General features: G+C 42.3%; 1 protein-coding gene across 1 annotated transcript in view; it reads left to right on the plus strand.

Annotated features, from left to right (window-relative positions):
* The window catches only part of ELOVL6 (ELOVL fatty acid elongase 6), a 136,524-nt gene that overhangs the window by 109,753 nt on the left and 6,909 nt on the right, over positions 1-19,862 (plus strand). The window contains exon 3 of the mRNA XM_054726633.1: positions 14,292-14,443. Within this exon, the coding sequence (XP_054582608.1) occupies positions 14,292-14,443 (152 nt within the window). The remainder of the gene's footprint in view (positions 1-14,291; positions 14,444-19,862) is intronic.

A 19,862-nucleotide genomic window follows, 5' to 3' on the forward strand; every position in this document is an offset into this window, starting at 1 on the left:
AAGAAAATATACATAATTAGCAGAATTGATGACAGATGGAATCCCATAGATGGATGCTATGTGCCACGTGAGAGTTTTAAGTTGTCTTCACTATCATCAATGAGTAAACTGGCATTATGCTACATTTCCCTCATTTCAATGATAATCTGAAGCTTGTCTTTTGGAACTTTTAGCCAATGATTAAATGCTTGTGAAAGTTTGGTTCTCATTTGTTTACTTGGTAATTATAGCAAGTACTTGTGGGGTTCTAGAAGAACTCTTTGGACTGTTTCTTGAGTCTTCTCCATTGTTGTTGAATTTCAAAGCTGATGGTTCATCAATGAGATCCCATTTCTGCACCACTGGTCCTGGACTTCCTACTTTATAGCTCCTCCTGACGCCTACATGAATCCCTCCCCTCCTGCATTACAGAACTCCCCGCCCTCCTCAGCCTCCAGAAATGCGCCATCCGTGTCAAACTCAACATTGTTGCTTTCAATTGTTAATTTGTTAGTAGCCGGATACTATTTCTTACTAAAAGACAAATGTACATACAGATGTCTTTTCTCGAAAGTTACCAGAATATTGAAATCTAACAGATTAACCTTTAAAATATTTTTGTGAGAAAAAAAGGAAAGCACAAAAAAATAAGCAGCACAGCACTCTTAGCTACATCTACTGCGAGGGTGAGGACCGTTCTCAGCAATTGGACTGTCCACGTCGCAGGAAACGTGGACATCACCCTGAAGGGCCACAGTTATTGGAAGGGCCCAGAGGCACCCTGCGGAGGGACTTCAATTACATCAATGTAGAACTCGGTCTCCTTGGAAAGAAAAAGAGGCTCCAGATGGATAATGGATTGGAAATAGAAAGAAACTGGCTACTGTTCACACTGTCTGCAGTCATGCACAGGGGCAGCATCCAGGGTGTTCCACGGGACTTCTGTTATAAGATGAGGTCTGTGCATGCTCACTTCCCCCTCGATGTCGTTATTCAGGAGAATGGTTCTCTTGTTGAAATCAGAAATTTCTCGGGCAAAAAATACATCCACAGGGTTTAGATGAGGTTAGGTTTTTCTTGTTCTGTTGTTTGGTAGTAGCTCAAGCACAGAAAGATGAGTTAATTCTTAAGGGAAACTTGTATCAAATACAGCTGCTTTGATTCATCAAAAGCCACAACAGTGAAAAACAAGGATATCAGAAAAATTTTGGATGGTATCTATGTTTCTGAAAAAGGAACAGTTCAGCAGGCTGGTGAATAAGATCCAAGTTACCCAGCTATAGAAAGAGCAAGATGCTGGATGATTCCTCAGCTCTGTTTATGATATTTTAAAGATGCAATCAAAGCCATGTATTGACTTCGGGGGAAGAGGGGCCAGGGAGAGAAGAGAAAAAGCAGAACAGGTAGGAGAGTTTAAGCATGTTTCTAGCTCTTAAAATTCACACAACCCAGTTACTATGAGTGTGTTTGCTTTGAAATAAATTAGAGAAATTATAAATGAAAGTGATGTAGTCAGGAAAAGATTTGTTGATGAAAGAGAGGTTGTCCTGGTATCAACAATAATGTTGTTGAGTGAATAATTTTAACATCCATCAGCTTATGTGATCCTCATGACAACCTATGATGCAGGCAGAATATCAGACAATGCTGTCTGCATTTTATAAAACAAGTGAGAAGTTATGAGATGTGCCCTAAAGCACTTGATAAGAGGAGATGAGATTAGGAATCTATCGGCCAGATTTTCCTTGCCTAGCACCAGGCTGCCTCTCTAATAATACCTTAAACTTCTAGAGGATGCCTTAGATATTAGGAATATTTTCACATATAGTATTTCAATGGGTATTATATATTTTTAAAATTATTAATGTTTTGTTAAGTCTTACATATATAACATTACTGAGAGATGTGCTTGTCTTGTGCTTGGGTCAAGGTACATGAAATTTTATATATAAAACTAGAAGCCTGGTGCACGAAATTCATGCACAAGTAGGGTCTCCGGGCCTGGCTGGCGATCAGGGCCTTCTGGCTGCCAGCCGGGGCCTTCCTTCATTCCGCGCCGCCCCCTGGTGGTCATCACACGTCATAGCAAGTGATCGAACTCCTGGTCTCCCGGTTGAACTCCCGAGGGGACAATTTGCCTATTAGGCTTTTATATATAGATTTTTAATAGGTATAGTAATTAAAGGCAGTCATCTCTACTCTTTGTTGCTAGTCAATATCAAAATTGTCCTGTTTGAATTCTCTATTCAAATATCTGAATTCATGGAAAAATTGGAAACAGACAGGAAGCAAGCCAAGATTTATGGAAGAATTAAAGAAAAGAGTGAATTTTTCTTTTTCAAATTAGACCTGGTATGCACAAATGTATAAAAATGTGCTTATCTATGCTATAATTTTTTTTTTCCAGAATCATTTTGTGATTAAATCGGGGCAATGAGTTCTTGTTGCCTCATCGTGCAGAATTATGGGAAAATTTGATTTGGGCATCAAGGTGCTGGAGAATGAAGATTCTCAGGCTTCCTTTGAGCAAAAGGAAATTCTTAAAATGGAGGGTCCCAGAACAGACCATTTGGGTACTGACAATTGTCAGAGTAACCAAGCCAGCATCCTGGGTCATTTTAAAGTAGGAGAATTCGAATTGGCCACAAGTTCAGAGATTGCATGTGTTGGTTTCTCTGCAACCCAGTCACTGCCATCTGCTGCCAGTGTGACACATTTGAAGGGGGACCCATCTGGGCACCATCTATAAACACTTCACAGTAGAAGAGCTTAGTATTCACCTGGAAGATAAATTTCCAATGATTTCTAGGAATAACAGTACAGAGAATTTTTACACCTGCCACTGTTTAGCCTACAGACTCAATATTCTGAGATGATTGCTGGTCAGCTGCCAAAAGGCACTCTCTAGCAAGTCGATAGCTGTCATCGCAGGCCTTCAGTCATTATCTATCTGCCTCTACCCATCCCACTAATTTCATGATGGTGATGGTGAATTGATCTTGTTTGAGAACTACTGTACTTCAGATGCCAAAGGACTTGGGAGATGGGGAGGCTGACTCCCCTACCACATAATCAAGTTCACCTGCCAAAGAGATTACCAGCTATCTCAGGCTCTGTAATCCTTTGGAAAATCCCCCAGAAACTTTCCTGTAGGTCTGTATATATCTCTTTAAAAATATTAACAAAAGATGTAATTTAGAAAGGAATATCTTTGCTTTTTCTACTATCTCCTTTGAGTAGTGACATTTGATTGGTTTCTTTAAAGAGTAAACTCTTTTCTATAGGAGTGAGATATGACAGCAGGGCTATCACCTAGTAGGCATATATACTTACTACTTGTGAAATGAATTGTTCAGATTTACTTTCTCTGGTATGCCTTACGATTATAATAATTCACAACTGTGAAATTTTCAGAAAAATAACAATGTTGTAAAAATTAATCTAATGGATTTTTAGATAAGCTCAAAGGAAGGAATTGGGCAGATAATGAGCAGCTGTTTATGGTTTAGGTTTCCTTCCTTTCTTAGAGGTATAACATGAGCTCACAGAAGTTTAGGGCTAGAATCCTAAAGGGCATTCCTAGTCCTAGTTCTAAGGATGTGGAAAACGGACGGTCATGATGTCATTTCCCCCTTTCTTTCTTTCTCTCCCTCCCTCTTTTTATCTTTTATCTTTTTTGTTTATTTCATTGGTTGGTTGGAGTAGGGGAGAGACTATTCAGACATATAATGTTATACATCATGATTATGATTCACATACTCTCCCAATGAAATTGTCATAAATCATTCCTCGGTTCCGGGTGGGGGGAGGGGGGGTTCCCTCACGCGACTGTGAAACCTAGTTAAGACTGTGCAGTGGAGTTAATGGGGCTGTGCTCTTAGTCTTGGCACTGGAATTGTCGCTGTCCTAATAATCTGGTAATATTCCAAAAGAGATTAAGAGCTTTCCCAGAGGAACAGCATTTTCTTTAGAAACAAGATGACTAATCACTTGGATAGTCCCGGTGAGTTTTGTGGCTTTAATGTTAATCTTCACTACTGCCCACATTTATTTTTAGGTTCTTTTCAGTTCCTGCAGCGTCCTGTTTTGATTTTCTGCTGCACTCCGTTGGAGACGCTGTGATAGTACTTGATCTCTTTGTTCTCGTTGTAGAAGCCAGAAACCAGCACACTGTTCTTTCCATGGTAGTTGAAAGCCAATTTGCCTTAGTCATGGGCAAGTCTCCACTTCCCCAGAATGCATGAGGTGGCATCCCATCCCTGGTTGAATAAAGCAGGCCCAGGAGGAAAGCACACCTACCAGAAGACATTAATTTTGTCAAATTTAGCAGAACCCTGAGGCTTAAAATTCAGGGACAAGGATTCTCCTCAAGGACAGCAGTGATGCATAGGTAGGCAGTGTTCTTCACCAGTTACCTGAGCAACTTCATCCGAAGGCTCATGGAGTTGGAGGGGGTGGGGGAATAGGGCAGCAGGAAAGCATCTTGGAGGGTGAAGTCTCCAGGGTCTTCCTAATCCATAGCTAGAACCCATAGGTTTCTTCCATGTCTGAGGTTCTCAGTTCATTGCTGTGAGATGGGTCCTAGGTGATTGTAATATCCCATCAGGTTGAGAACGACTATCCTAAATGAAAGTCTGGTGGGGAGTTCAGGATCAGCGCTGCGTGAAAGGCAAAGCACTGGAGCTGGAATCAGAAGATTCTTAGTAACTGTGACCCGGAACCAGCCTCCTGCCCTCTCTCCCAGCCTGTTTCTTTGTCTGCACAACCAGGATAATGGTGCCCCATGAATTATTATGAGACTAAAATTTTATAATGTCAGAGTTCAGTAACATTCCTCTACTGGAATATCATGCCAGCATCTAGCACAATACCTGCACAGAGTCAAGTACTTGTCAGCCAGAATTGAAGCTGGCATTTGTGGCCTAAGAGTCAGGGTGAAGTAAGCAGTGACTGCCCTCCACGCTTGGCCCTGCTGGGGCTGAAGCTACTAGTCGTGCCAATATAGCTCCGATCAAAACATAATATAGTAGCTGAAGTAAAAGAAAATCTTGTCTGTTTTATGCAACAGCTTGCAATCTTAATCAAAATTTCAAATTAAAACTAAGATGTGCCTTAGCTAGGTGTCACATTTCTTTTGAGAAATTGCACCAATTGTCATTATTATTATTATTATCATCATCATTATTTATTTTTAATCTCCCCATCCCTCCTTATTCCCTGCTCTGCCAGGCTGGTTTTTACCAGGTGAGTTTGTCAAATTTGACCCAGCATTTCTTAGCCTTGTCCGATGCCTGAAACAAGTGAGTTATATCCACATTGCACCCTCCAGATGCAAGGACTGCACTAGCAACATTCAGACTCTTAAGGCTATTTTTTATGCCTAACTTTATAAGTTAAGGGAATAGACAGATGCATCAGAAGGGGAATTGAAAGCAACCCAGCTTACCAAACATTCAATAAGAACATCTGTTTCAGATTGGTTTTCTGACTTACAGAAAGGGGATTTGTGGTCAGTGGAGAGAGCAGTCACTGTGTCGCCACCTTCCGTGTATCTGTGGGAGAACCACATCATCTGCTACGTAAGATCGCTTCTCTGTGCTGTAAGACTTTCCTCACAGCTTCTTCCACGAAGCCCTCAGCTCTGACACACTCCACCCTGCAACATGTAGCATCGATTAGAAGTTCATGAATCTCATTACAGGGATACCTCATCTTATTGTGGTTCGTTTTACTGAGCTTCACAGATGTTGCGGTTTTTTACAAATTGAGGGCGAGACCCTCCACCAGCACAATGATTACAACTCACTTTATTGTAAAACTCTCTTTACTGTGGTGGTTTGGAACAGAACCAGCCATGCCTCTGAGGCCTGCTTGTATGTGTGCTAGTATGTAACAGATTCCATTGCAAGAAATATGGTGGAAGCTACTCCGTACCTCGGGGCTTAAGTGATATTTCTCCAAAGAGGTCTTAACTACCCTCCTTTGCTCATTCTAATTTAGGTTCAGCTTTCTTACTCAGTCCATTGCTATCTTTCCATGTATCTGTTTTTATTTCTGTTCTTTTTCATAATTGTTGGCTCTCTGGTCCCCCTGTAGACTAAAGTTTCATTCATCTAACATTTCTCATCTCTTAGAAGCAAAAGAGTTATTTACTATCTACATAGCATTCAGGCCTTTAATATGTCATTCTTTTATTATTTAAAAAAATCCTAAGGATTAACCAATTACAAATATTAGAAATGATCATTTAAAATTAGGTTTCCAATGGCTTCTGAAAAAAAAAAGCAATACATGGGTATTGTAAAACAAAATTCTAATAGGTATAATTGTTAACAGTTTAAAGGGTTTTCCTCCATAAGTATTTTATAACTATCAGTACATATATACATCACCTTTTTAAAATGTTACACAAATTGCCCTAACCGGTTTGGCTCAGTGGATAGAGTGTCAGCCTGCAGACTGAAGGGTCCCAGGTTCGATTCCGGTCAAGGGCATGTACCTTGGTTGCGGGCACATCCCCAGTAGGGGGTGTGCAAGAGGCAGCTGATCGATGTTTCTCTCTCATCGATGTTTCTAACTCTCTATCCCTCTCTCTTCCTCTCTGAAAAAAAATCAGTAAAATATATTTTTTTAAAAAGTTACACAAATTGGATCATACCATACAGAATGGTCCTGCACCTTAGATTTTTCACTTCATCATCATGTATCTTGGAGCTCTCCTATGTCAGCACTCTAACGCAGCACGTTTTATACCTAACTATATTGTGTTTATTGTAATTTACTTAACCATTCTCATGTCCGTGGACTTGTTTTTTTTTTTTTTTTGCTTTTAAAAAATTTATTGATTGATTTGAGAGAGAAGGGGACAGAAGAGAGAAACATGGATGTGCTGTTCCGTGTATTGATGCGTTCACTGGCTGATTCTTGTGTGTGCCCTGCTGGGAGATCAAACCCATGACCTTGGTGTGGGATGATGCTCTAAACAACTCAGCTGCCCGGCCAGGGCTGTCAGTGGACTTTTATATTATGTGCTAACCATCTTTTACATATTACACAGCATACAATTTGGTATACTTTTGCAAGTATATCCAAAGGGTGTGTTATATTTCCAGCAACGCAAGGTCAAAGGATGTATTTTAAATTTATATATATATATATATATATATATATATATATATATATATATATATAATATGCCATTTTAGCCTCATGTGTCTTGAACCACAAGGTGTTTGGGAGACATTTAAAATTTCAAGTGGAGATATCCACTTAAAGATTCCAGTCAATATAACTGAACCAAACCTAGACATGATCATTCAGTGAAGAGTGAAATTGTGCTCTCTGAATTGTTAGTGGAGGTGCAGAGGAAGTAAATTATCGAGAGACCACAATGTAGAGCCCCATTTACCTGCTGATATAAGGACCAAAAAAAAAAAAAAAATCCACACTGTTATTAAAGGATGTGTTTTTAGCAAAGGCTAAATACTAGACCAGACTAAAGTAGACATTGCCTGTTGAGGATACCTGTCATGAGGCGTGGAAAGGTTTCAGAAGTTGGGTCACACTGTGTTTACAGAGACATGATCCTGACATGGAGATGCAATTGCTCAGTATCGAAAACACTGTAATCCTGCCTCACCGCCCCAGTCTAGAGGCATCCCAGTGAGTTTTTTGGTTGTTATTAATTTGTTTAACCTGTTCTGGGAGCATTACTATTCTTCCTACTCTGGAAAATGTCAGTCTAAGACAAATGGCAGTGTGTTTTGTTATCAGGAAAATCAGTGATCTCTCCTATTATGACCTCTCCTATGTTTATAAAGAGTTGCTACTATTGGACCAGCTATTGCCATGTTTTGACAACTGAAAAAAATATCACACCTTTTTAAATTCTTTTTCTGATTATAGGATACTAGAGGCCCGGTGCGCAAAATTCGTGCACTGGGGAAAGGGGGGGTGTCCCTCAGCCCACCCTGCACCCTCTCACAGTCAGGGAGCCCTCGCTCCTTACTGCTCACTGCTCCTTAGCACTGCCACAGAGGTGGGAGAGGCTCCCGCCACTGCCACTGTGCTTGCCAGCCATGAGCCCAGCTTCTGGCTGAGTGGTGCTCCCCCTGTGGGAACGCACTGACCACCAGGGGGCAGCTCCTGCACTGAGCATCTGCCCCCTGGTAGTCAGGGCACATCATAGCAACTGGTCATTCTGGTCATTCCACCTTAACAGTTGCTTAGGCTTTTATTATATAGACTAGAGGCCCAGTGCACAAAAATTCGTGCACTCGGGGGAAGGGAGTCCCTCAGCCTGGCCTGCGCCCTCTTGCAATCTGTGAGCCCTCAGGCGATGTCTGACTGACAGTTTAGGCCCGCTCCCTGCGGACATCCCTGTGAGAGCACACTGACCACCAGGGCGTAGCTCTAGCCCCACCCCACATCGCCCCGCCACTGCTGCCAGTGGCCTCCCTCTGCAGGAGGAGACCAGTGGGCTGATTGGGGGATGGTGCCACACCCCCCATCGCCCCTCCACCGCAGTGCGTTACTGTCCCCTCCCTCTGTCTGCTGGCACCCACCTTGGCTGGCCTGGCACCACCTGCACGCTGGCCCTGCTGACTGGTCGTTCCACCGTTCAGTTGATTTGTATATTAGGCTTTTATTACATAGGATTAGTATAATAAAACATTTCATTGTCCAGTCCTAGAAATAATTAATTGCCCATTTGGTTATTGAGTGAGCAGAGTGGTGGGCTCGGAGGGTGGTTGATACTTCAATTTCTAAATACCTTGCATTTTAATTGAAGGTCAGTAAGGAAACAATAAAAAATGTAATGTTACCAACTACTGATGTTCGTATTGAAGTAATTGAAAGTATTATACCTAAGACTCTTCCCACGGCAGAATTCTGGAATGCTTATAGTCGTTACTGAGATATTCTGCTTTGACTTCCAAATGGCATTAAAATTGGAAATCTAGCGTACAGAGTCACTTCTTTTCTCAAGTTGATAAATGGTCTGACCTCATGGTGAGAGCCTGGGTTTGAAAGAAAGTTAGCCATGTCTCTCACACTTCTTCAGATAGACCCCCAGCAGTAATAGAGGGGGGAAATAACCAAAACCCCGGAAAAGAAAAAAACAAATACAACCTGAAAATGAGAACTTGTTTTCCACACTTTTACACGGACATCCCAACATCTACTTACGGAGCACACGCGGTATCCAAAGGTGACCCCAGCCACACAGAGCCCCAGTGTTGTGTCAGCACCACAAACGGCTTGTGTCAGAGTTTGAACGTGGTTAATGTCAGACACCTGCATGTTTCTTTACGTGTTTCTTGTCTCCTGCGATCGGCTGTAGAGACCCTCTCCCTGCCCGCGGAGCACCACAGTCGCTGACACTGTGGGTGTTGAGGACATAGGTGCTGATTCAGGAAATGACTGTGTCTTTTCACCAGGCCCAGTGCCAGTGTGGTGAAGCCTTGCAGGTGTCGTTGCAATTGTTAGCTCAGTTGTAGCCATTGTAGCTGGTTGCCTATTAAAAATATGTCCATTTTAAATTGTCAATCGAATTAATACACGCTTGCTTTAAAATAGTCAATGCAGAAATGTACATCGTACAAATGAGAAGGGTCCCTCCCCCGCCTCTGAGGATCTCAACTAACAGTCCAATGAGCATTCTTGGTGCCTCCTTGGGTACATACATGCCGTGGCAGCAAATAGCTATTGATGAATAAACAGGCTTCCTCTGAACTGGGAATCCAGAACATTCGTTTGAGAAGCAGCAGCTCAGCTAACCAGGCCTGTGTTTTACTCCAGATCTCCTTACTGCAGGTGCCTAACATAGCTGAAGGGGAGCAGACACATCCACTTCTTTCTCTACTGGGCCCTCTCCTATTTAACTAGCTGTTATCATATGGGCTCTGACAAGAAAAAAGATATATTCCCCCCCCCAAAAAAAAAAAAAAACAACACACACACACAAAAAAAACCCTAAAATCAAATAAAGGCTGCCGGTGTGACCCTACAGCGGGGGAAGGCATGTGATGTGGTAATCATCTGCCCCCGTTAAACACAATGGCCCAGTCTCTCAGCCTCTTGAAGGCCCTAGATTTGGAATAATCTTTACCATCTGATCAAAAGATAAATGTCACCTGATGCTTTTCTATACCCACAGTCTCCCCTTCAAGACATTCTATGGAAAAATGCTCATTTCATATCATATTGTCAACTTGGTAGCTGACACTTATTTTGTGAAAAGTTGGCTCATGAAATAAAATACCTAACAATAAAATACTTAATAACATGGATAATCATCAATTCAAATCAAATTCTCTGTGTATCGGTTTCCTAGGCTTTTAATTAGCTTTCACCTCTCCTACCTGGAGATGAGGTATCTGATTTTTAACAATGAAAGATAAATCAAGTAAAACAGCAATAATAACAATAAATAGAAATTAAATAATAATTAATGCAAACTAATATTCAGCACTTAGATATCAGAGACTCTATGCTAATTAAATACCTGCCTAAATTGTCTTTTTCCCCCTACCTATATTGTTATAAAATTTATAGAAGTAATTTGCAAGTTAGATATGATTATCATCGCAGATGAAGAAAGACTAAGAGAGGTTAAGTAATGCGCCCAGTCATGAGACTAGTAAGTGAGAGCACTGTGATTGGGATTTGCAACTCTAATCTATTGGTAGTGGCCTCGAGTGGTTGAAATCTTTGATGCTATGTCCAGGCGTGGCCAGGAGGAGTGTCAAGCCTCATGAGCCATGAGTGTCTGACATGAGTATATAAGGACTGGGGGTAGCAGAACATACGCTGCCTGTTTGCCTCTTGCATCACAGAATCTCACAAGATGATGCAACTTAGGGAGAAAAAAACGTCACCTCCCTTAAAGTACATTTTGGTCAAGTATCACAGTCTAAGGGCTCTGAGCGCAGTTTTAATAAAAAGCCACATGGTTCCGCAGTGTCTAGTGGCTGAGATGTGCCAGGGGCAGAGCTACTGGCTTCCCACAACTAACAATCATCTCATTGGCCACGCAGCTCCCCGATGGCTCCCTGCGGTAGCATTGTCACACCCAACAAAGCGGCTTTGCCCACAGACACATCAGCCCGATGGCTGGCACCGACAGTGTCCCTGAGAAATGCACTGTCCTGTGTTCTGAGTCAGCCTTATTGTTCAGAGTCGAGGGAGTGAGGCTTATGGCCAGATCCGGGACAATGACATGTGCTATATTCTTGTTGTCAGCAACACTGGGGGTCACCATGTGTCTAAACTTTCAAGTCTAAAATCCTCTGAAGTGACTTTCTCACACCCTAACCCTCACGCTTGAAGAACTATTTGTCCATAACTCAAATGCCACTTCCTCTGACATCTCCCAGGGCCAGCACTACCTTCGGCAGCAGAATTAGCTTGTTGATTCTTGTCACCCCAGCATCTAGGACAGTGCCAATAAAACTTTAATGACTGAAAGAATAAGTTAAACTATGCTGATACTTAAGAAATTGGGTGTGGTTACACTACAGTGATTTTGGTTCCCGGGAAGATGAAAAGATAGTAATTATTCCAAAGGTACTTTCCTTGGATCTACTCTGATCATGGGTGAAGCACACAGGTAGAGAAAAATATGGTAGAAGAAGGGCTCTGCTCACTGGGGATGTTGGGCTGCATTCAGTGGGGAGAGACCTGCTCTGTAAAATGTGCTGGTGGTTCCCAAAAATCTGGGGCTAATGAGCAGAGATTGATACATGTTCAAAGTGTGTCATTTGTGTGTTTCTTTGCTTTTGGTGTGTACAAAAGTCATTGGCATATCTCCCACCGGCCTATGAAAAGCAGACAATTGATGTAGTAAGTACTTCACCAGCAGTAATCTATGACTAGGTGCATTTTGTAGCCACAAAATGTTAACTAGTGTTCAAAAGTCTACCGAACATCCAATCGTGTGCAATGTGTCTGCTGGGGTGCTTTGGGCTGCAAGTAGGAGAAAGCAAAACTCCAAATGGCTTACACAATAAGGAAGCTTTATCTCAAAAACAAGAAGTCTTGAGATAGGGTCACTGAATGATTAATTGAGCAGCAGAGTCACATCTGGAAGGACTACTTTGCCATCCCCTCTGAGTTAGCTTCGTTCTCAAGGTAGCTCCCTCATGGTTGCAAGATAGCTGCTGCACTTCCAGGTAACACATGGTAAAGAGTAAGGAAAGCTTTCCCAAAAGACCTAAGCAGCTCTCTCCCACATCGCATTGGCTAGAATTGGGTCAGTGCATACCTTACAAATTAGTGGTAAGGGAAATTGGATTACTAAAACTTGCCTAGGCAATTAATATTTTACTCCCAAATAGAGGATGAGGTCAACTTCCTTGGGAGAACCTGAGCTAAATCAGGATTCCTTTAATATGGAGAAGGAGGAAAGGAGTTGGCTCTTGAATAGGGAATCAACCAACCGTGTCAGTTACATTTGCTCAGTGGAGATGCCACATTCATATTTTCATATTACCTTCTAAGTATCCAATATGGTAATGACCTTAATCAGGTGACTTCATATTAAAAATTAGCTATTATCTGGTAAGGTAAAGATGAAACATATAATGAATTCAGATAAGACAGAAACATCTCCATTACCTACCTGACTTGACCAATGAAATTCAACTCCCCACTCATAATTAGGACAGTAAATTGACTGAAAAAACTCAGGTCATTCTGTTAGGAAGGGGTATTTCTTTGAGATAAGGAAGTGAGAAAGAGACAGCAGCAGGGTAAACATGGGAGAAAAGCTCTCCCAGAAGAGGAAATGTATACAAAATCCTGAGATAGGAAACTGATTGCGTCTGAAAGTGCTGGAATGTTTGGCTCACAGTGAGCAGGAAAAGAATCACAAGAGGTAAGGGTGGAACGTCTGTGGAGAGGGGCAATTGAGCCTTGTAGGTTGTAGGTCATGGTTTCGTTCTGAGTGCAGTGGGAAGCCACTTGAAGGATTAAATAGGATCTACAAGTAAAAGGTGACACCAGTAATTCCATGCAGAATCCTTTTAAATGTTGGAAAGAGTAACTCCATTTAATGTAGACTGTATGTCTTTAGAGAAGCTGCTTACCAAATTCCCCACTTAAGAGATGGTTCCTGGGGAATCAACTCCATTGCCTTGTTCTATGCAGAGTTGATCTTTAGTTCTAGTGGTGAACGCATGTTTACGGACAGGGTAGCCTAGTGGAATGACTCTAGCAACTCGATGTTTCAACCAAAAGATCGTGCCTCTGAAGACAAACAAAAGCTATTTTCCAGTTTGGTGATGCTGCTACTCATTTCAATAGTTAGTCACTAGTTTTCCTCCTAACTGACCTCTAGAACCTAGAAAGGGATACTGCCAGAAAAAGGGTGGGCAGGCACAGCTCCCCAGATGGGCAGCCAGCTTTCCCTTTAGTCGTGTGTGTGGTTTGCATGCTGAGACCTTTGCCTACAGGGTCCATTCATAATGGAGGCCACTGGTTCCAGTTGCCAAGTCCTTTCACACTTCAGGTTACATCACTGAGCTCAACACATCTCAGCTCCTTTGTTTCTTTAGCAGTTCCTTGATAAAAATTTGTCCGTTTATTTCCCAACCAACTTTCACTTTTTCAACAGTCTTTGAGCACTCATGTCTGTGTGGAGGCAAACACATGACCGGGCATTGAAGGAGAGTGCCTGAGCAGTGTTAGTACATGGTTATGGGGAGCTCAGAGGAGGGAGCCTGGAGGGCTTCCTGGAGGAAATGGCAGTAGAGCTAAGACTTAAAGGAGACTTCTTCTGGCTTCTGTGAGAAAGATGGATGGGACAGTGGGAAGACAGAACCAAGGACAGTGGTTTACAAGCTGCTGCAGGAGGCCAAGGAGGCCTGGGCCGTCCAAATGCAGAGGAAGAGTTGGCTGAAAGAAATAAAAAGATATTCCAGGAATAGAGCCAGGGGGCCATAGGACAGAACTGAGACAATTCCAAGAGTTCTCAGCCAACCCTAACTCATCCCTAAGATTCTTAAGCTAAACTATAGACGTCACCAGAGCTCATCATGAGATGTTGCCCTGGATCCATTCCCCTTTTCCATGACCTCTTTTTGGAACATTTACGAAGAATAAGTGGTTTTATGTATGCTCTTCAGAATAAAGCCCTGAGTTTTTGTTACTCTTGTTCACAGAACATTAGAAGATGCTTCTGGGTAAACGCAAATTATTATGGTACATGTATGCCTATTTGACCAATGGCAAACAGCCTTTCAAGTATGGTTAATGTCAGAAGTGAAATTATTTTCCTAAATGCTGTTTCTTTTCTCTTTTCACTTATGAAGTATATTCGGTGCTCTTCGAACTGGTGCTTATATGGTGTACATTTTGATGACCAAAGGCCTGAAGCAGTCAGTTTGTGACCAGAGTTTTTACAATGGACCTGTCAGCAAATTCTGGGCTTATGCATTTGTGCTAAGCAAAGCACCTGAACTGGGTGAGTGTCTTCTCTCCTTCCATTTTCTCCTCTTCGCTCCTTTTGTGCTACATATCCACAACATTTATTTAAAGACAAACAGTTTAAAGGTTCTGGTTGGTTGGTTACAGGAAAGTTGCAATTAATGACTTTCACTGCCTTTTTCTCCCTCCCTCCTTTTAAATAATTGTATGAAGAGCAAAATACTTGACGTAGAACATGCAGATTTCCAAGCACTCCTGTATATACACATCCAGGGGGTATAAAATATACACACCCCTTCCCTCTGGCCCATCAGCAGCTTAGCTCATATTAAAACATAAGGACAACTTAGCAACACGACTATTTCCAAGTCCCATGCCAAAGCATACTTCCATTTCTGGAGTTAGGATTCAGACTAGGAAATTAAGCTATTCATTTGGGTAGCCTCATGTCCTCATTAACAAATGCTAAGGGTTGGTTTCTGATGTTGTTTGATTTTAATCATCAAAGAGACAGGCCTTAAAGAAGAGGAATCTAGTTCACCTTTTAGAAACTAATTTAAAAAAACATAACTGGTTATATTTGTAGATTTCTGAGGTTTTTCCTTCAACTCATCAATGGGCTTCAATATAAGTGTGTCACAGGTTAGCAGAAACAGTGAAAGAGTAAGTGGCAATGATTTGACATGGGCACAGTTCCCCAGGATAATACCATTATTGCCCAAGGAAGGGATCCACGGGCGATAAGCTCTGAGTTCATCCATGAGCGGTGCTGGCCACTGTCTCACAAACCGGTACCTATCCTAAGGAACACCCAGCCGTCCTTTGGGTCTCCTAATTTTTTTTATCTGGAATTAAGAATTGTATGTATTAAGTTAAAAATATTTATGTATTTATAGATTGTGTTCTCCCTTTCGTTTTTCCCAAAAAGGGGTTAGAGGTTGTAATCTCGTTATAAGCCACCTACAATACAAGATATCAACAGTTTCTGTAAGGTGCCCTCGTTCAGACCCTGTGTCTTTTCCCAAAGGCCTCTCTCTGATATGTGTGCCAGCAACCCACTCACTCTCCCTGGGTGTGATGTGTGCCACTCACTCTCCCCTGGGTGTGATGTGTGCCACTCACTCTCCCTGGGTGTGATGTGTGCCACTCACTCTCCCCTGGGTGTGATGTGTGCCACTCACTCTCCCTGGGTGTGATGTGTGTCACTCGCTCTCCCCTGGGTGTGATGTGTGCCACTCACTCTCCCCTGGGTGTGATGTGTGCCACTCACTCTCCCTGGGTGTGATGTGTGTCACTCGCTCTCCCCTGGGTGTGATGTGTGTCACTCACTCTCCCCTGGGTGTGATGTGTGTCACTCGCTCTCCCCTGGGTGTGATGCACCTGCTGCCTACAAATACCTGGCAGTAGGTTTGAACTGTTGGTTTGATTTTGCCTTCCCAGGTCAAAGAGAAGGAAAAGCAGCAAAAGAACACTTTTTCTGCAAACCCTTCCTCAGTAAGGGGCAGGGGTACAGCGATGGGGCCTCTACACAGTCCACGGTAACTAGACCATGGCTGTGTGTGCCCCCCACACAGAGCCTATGTAGTCTTAGAGTGAGTGCATTTGTATACATTCATCCCTTTAATAAATTTACATTAAGCGCCTAACCAGAGGTTAGGAATTTAATAGGGGCTAGAATGGAATGGCTACTTTATCTAAAAAGAACTTTATAATATGAATTTTATGAACTAGGCCCCAGGAGGCTATTCTATATAGTTGAATTGGTGTGAAATCTTAGGGAACAGAAGTATTTTTCAAACCTGAAGCTACAGACAGTGCCCGAAAGTCTGCAGCTATATTAAGTGATTCTTTGTTTTACTTAGAGCCGTAGAGTTTCTGAGTTCCATCACGTGGTCTCAAAGTGGAGTTGGTCTGAGAATGTGAGCATGTCTTCTTTACCACTAGGGTTTTGTGGCGTTTTTCTTTAAAGTTCATACATTATTAATATTACATCCCACTGACTTAATTTATGCTATATAATAAGTATACTTATTAATTCCTTTGTCTGTTTTGATAAAGAACTGAATGCAGATGTATGAATACAGTAAATGCATGAAACGTGTAACACCACCACCCCCCGTGCTATTTCTGACTACATTTACATTTAACACCTTACTACCCTCAACAACAATTTTAAAAAAAAATCAGAAATGGTGCCTCAATGCATCTGGCTCTTAAGCCTCAATGTGCAAAGGAGCAACCTCAGTCTTTGTTTCTAGAATTGTCTTTACCCTGCAAGGGCAGCTTGCCTGTGTTCTGAGTTTTCTCCCATGGGATTTGAGGGACTTGGGAATAAACAGTCCCTTCTACCTGTTGAAGGAATAATTTACTGACGAGCCACTCCATGCTCTCCATAACAGTCACTTTCCCTCAAAGACATGACTAGACCTATGCTCTCAGCCCTCGTGCTCTCTGGCTTCTGTTCCAAATTGAAATCACAGTTTGAGGATGGTGGACAAAGTTAAGATTCCTGGACTGTTGCTGCAGCCTCAGAGGTACCCATGCTCCACCCTCTGTCTTATGAGTGTTGATCCCAATGATGCTAATTAACCACCTGTCTTAGTTTAATCTAGCCCCAAGATGGCCATACCCTGCTCCCCAGTGCAGACATTCCCATTGAACACGGGATCTTCTCTTTTGAACCCAGAAAGAGTGGGACTCATCTCTTGTGCCATCGGCTTGATAAGCCCTTTCCTGTTGCATCCTCGCTTACCACAGTAGTTTGTAGGTTGGCTATCAAACAGTCCATCCTCTCACCATTAAAATATGGGATTAAAGTGTTGACAATGGGCTGAAGAAAATAAAATCCTAATCTTGACACCGTTTTTTAATGAGGCTAGTTAGTGACACAAATTCTTCATGTATTTTCAGATCCATCACACAGAGGTTTTTATAGTCTGAGTACCTTTTTTTAAATATGACTTATTTTCTTTCAAATATCCTGGAGCTCATTTGATAATGGCCTTCCCCAGGTAAAGCGCTGAGTCCAAGTAGATCCCCTCATCAGGCCAATGCAGTGTCCTGGAGGTAACCAGCCCCGCCCTTGGTTAGTGAACAGATTTGTTTTGAAAGTTAAATTCCTTCCCAGTCTTTTGCTCTTGGAAGACCTTGACACTACCATTTAATTTAGAAAGACTTACGCATTTGGATTATTTGAACTTTTCTTATTTTTTAGGTCCCAAGTTCTGTTTTTTCAATACTCTAAGATTCTGGACTTCCTTATGCTCACCAGAAAGAAAAGGTCTTGTGAGGAAAAGAACAGTTCTTCCATGTTCAACACTGAAACTCTATATTCCCCCCAAACTTGCATGCCTACACTTTTCACTAACCTTTTTAAAAATATATTTTTATTGATTTTAGGGAGGAAGGGAGAGAGCGTGAGAGATAGAAACATCAATGATGAGAGAGAATCGTCGATTGTCTGCTTCCTACAGGCCCCCTACCGGGGATCGAGCCCGCAGTCCTGGCATGTGCCCTGACCAGGAATCAAACCTCCTGGTTCATAGGCCTACGCTCAACCACTGAGAAACACCGGCTTGGAGTTTTCACTAAACTTTTGGTTTTTACAGTGGCAAAAAATGCATACAACTTACCACTTCTAAGTGTACAGGGCTACGGCATTAAGAACAGTTGCATTGTTGTACCTTCATCACCTCTATCCTTTCTCCCCGACACTTTCTCATCTTCATCATCTACAGCGCTCTACCCATTAAACACTTTCTCACCGTCCCCCCTTCGCTAAACTCTTACTAGTAAGGCAGGCGCTCTGCTTCAGAAGAACTCAGTGAGCTCGTCTCAGTGAACTACAGGGTTACAGTCTCGTAGAACAAGCGAGGGGAAGAGAGCCACCACCTGCCTGGTGTGCCAAAATCCTGGAGTGCCTGCTGTCAGAATTATACTAAAACCTGCTGAGATTCGGTTTCGTTAAAACTTGGAAACATCTGCTCTGAGTCTAGGTCCTTGCTCCATTCAGCTTGTCTTTGTTTTTGAAACTCTGACTCAGCAGAGCTCCAGCTAACTCTGTGAAGAGAAGCACAGCAGTCTGTGACAAACCACACACAGAGTGACTCTGGTGGCCGTGAGCCCCCTGGGGACACTTCGGCGTGGAAACACCATGCCCTGCCTGCAGGTTGGCTCTTAACTGAAAACAGCTGAACTGCAGATTAGAGAGATTGTAGTGAAACGAGTCAAAAATCCCAAATACTTCATACTTAGCCAAAATCCTATCCATGATGCCAGCTGGGCCTTTGGCTGAGAAAGATTAGTTGGTCAACATCACATACAGAGACCCTATATTTAATTTGCATTTCTAGGACACTGTAGTTTTTGGCAAGCCTGTAAGTATCATGGCTTGTGACAAATCAAATGTGATAGTATGTGGTTTCCCAGAGGGGGGGAGATGGTATCTGCCAGAGTGGTGTGACTGTTGAATTTTAGCTGCAATATCAAAAGAACCGTGGGACACCTCAGGGAGCCTTTCTGGAACCCCCCAGTTACCCCTCGCCAAGGGAGACTGTCATACTCTGGGTCAGTGGCCTTGTTGGGGACAGGAGCCCTGATATGGATTGGAGTGGTACTCCTTGACATGCTCCGGGGCCATTACTGAAAGATACTCATCGTCATTACTCCATCTGCCATCCTACTTATCTGTTCTGAAACAAATTCTCGAATGAATTCAAATTAATTTCATTTTGAAGGTCTCGTAATATGCATGTCCTTTACCTCCATGACCCCATATTAAATGGAAACACTTAGTGTGTCTCAGATCAAACCTGAGACCTTGCCCCTGCACTCAGACAGAAAGAATGCAAAGCAATTTTCAATTCTAGAACTATAGGTTCCACTTGCCGTTCTTGGTAACCCATCCTAATATGGTCACTGTCTTTTGTCTCCTACTACCCTCCTCACAATGAAATTGGCAAGTTTTAATATAAGAGTGATGATAGAGTTAAAATGAAATCTATAAGACTTTAAAGGGATAACATGCTTATTACTTTATGGCAAGTAAATCTTATTACAATGCGTTTGAATATTGTGTGGGACTACATTTGTTTTTAGCATGCAATGCCGTGGACTTCTACGTGCTTTCCACTGAGAATAAAGGTAGGCTGGAATTATTGTGTCTACTTGATCATCTACAGAGGAAAGGGAGGCCCAGGGTAGTAATTACATAGAAATAGTAGATCTTTGACAGACACAAAATAGCACAATTTAAAACTAAGAAGTAGGCTCAAGTCTCCTAACACTACTTTTGTCCCTTCGGTATACAAGTGAGAGTTACCACCACCATCAATCATTGTCAGCCTGTCTGATATTTATAGGCAGAATATGTCAGGTATCTCACAGGAGAGAAGAAGACTTCAAAGAAAATTTTATAACAGGTTCAGAAATGCAGGAACTGGCAACTTTTTTGTCCT

Source organism: Eptesicus fuscus, chromosome 2 (assembly GCF_027574615.1).
Source record: "Eptesicus fuscus isolate TK198812 chromosome 2, DD_ASM_mEF_20220401, whole genome shotgun sequence".
In the NCBI taxonomy this organism is placed as follows: Eukaryota; Metazoa; Chordata; class Mammalia; order Chiroptera; family Vespertilionidae; genus Eptesicus; species Eptesicus fuscus.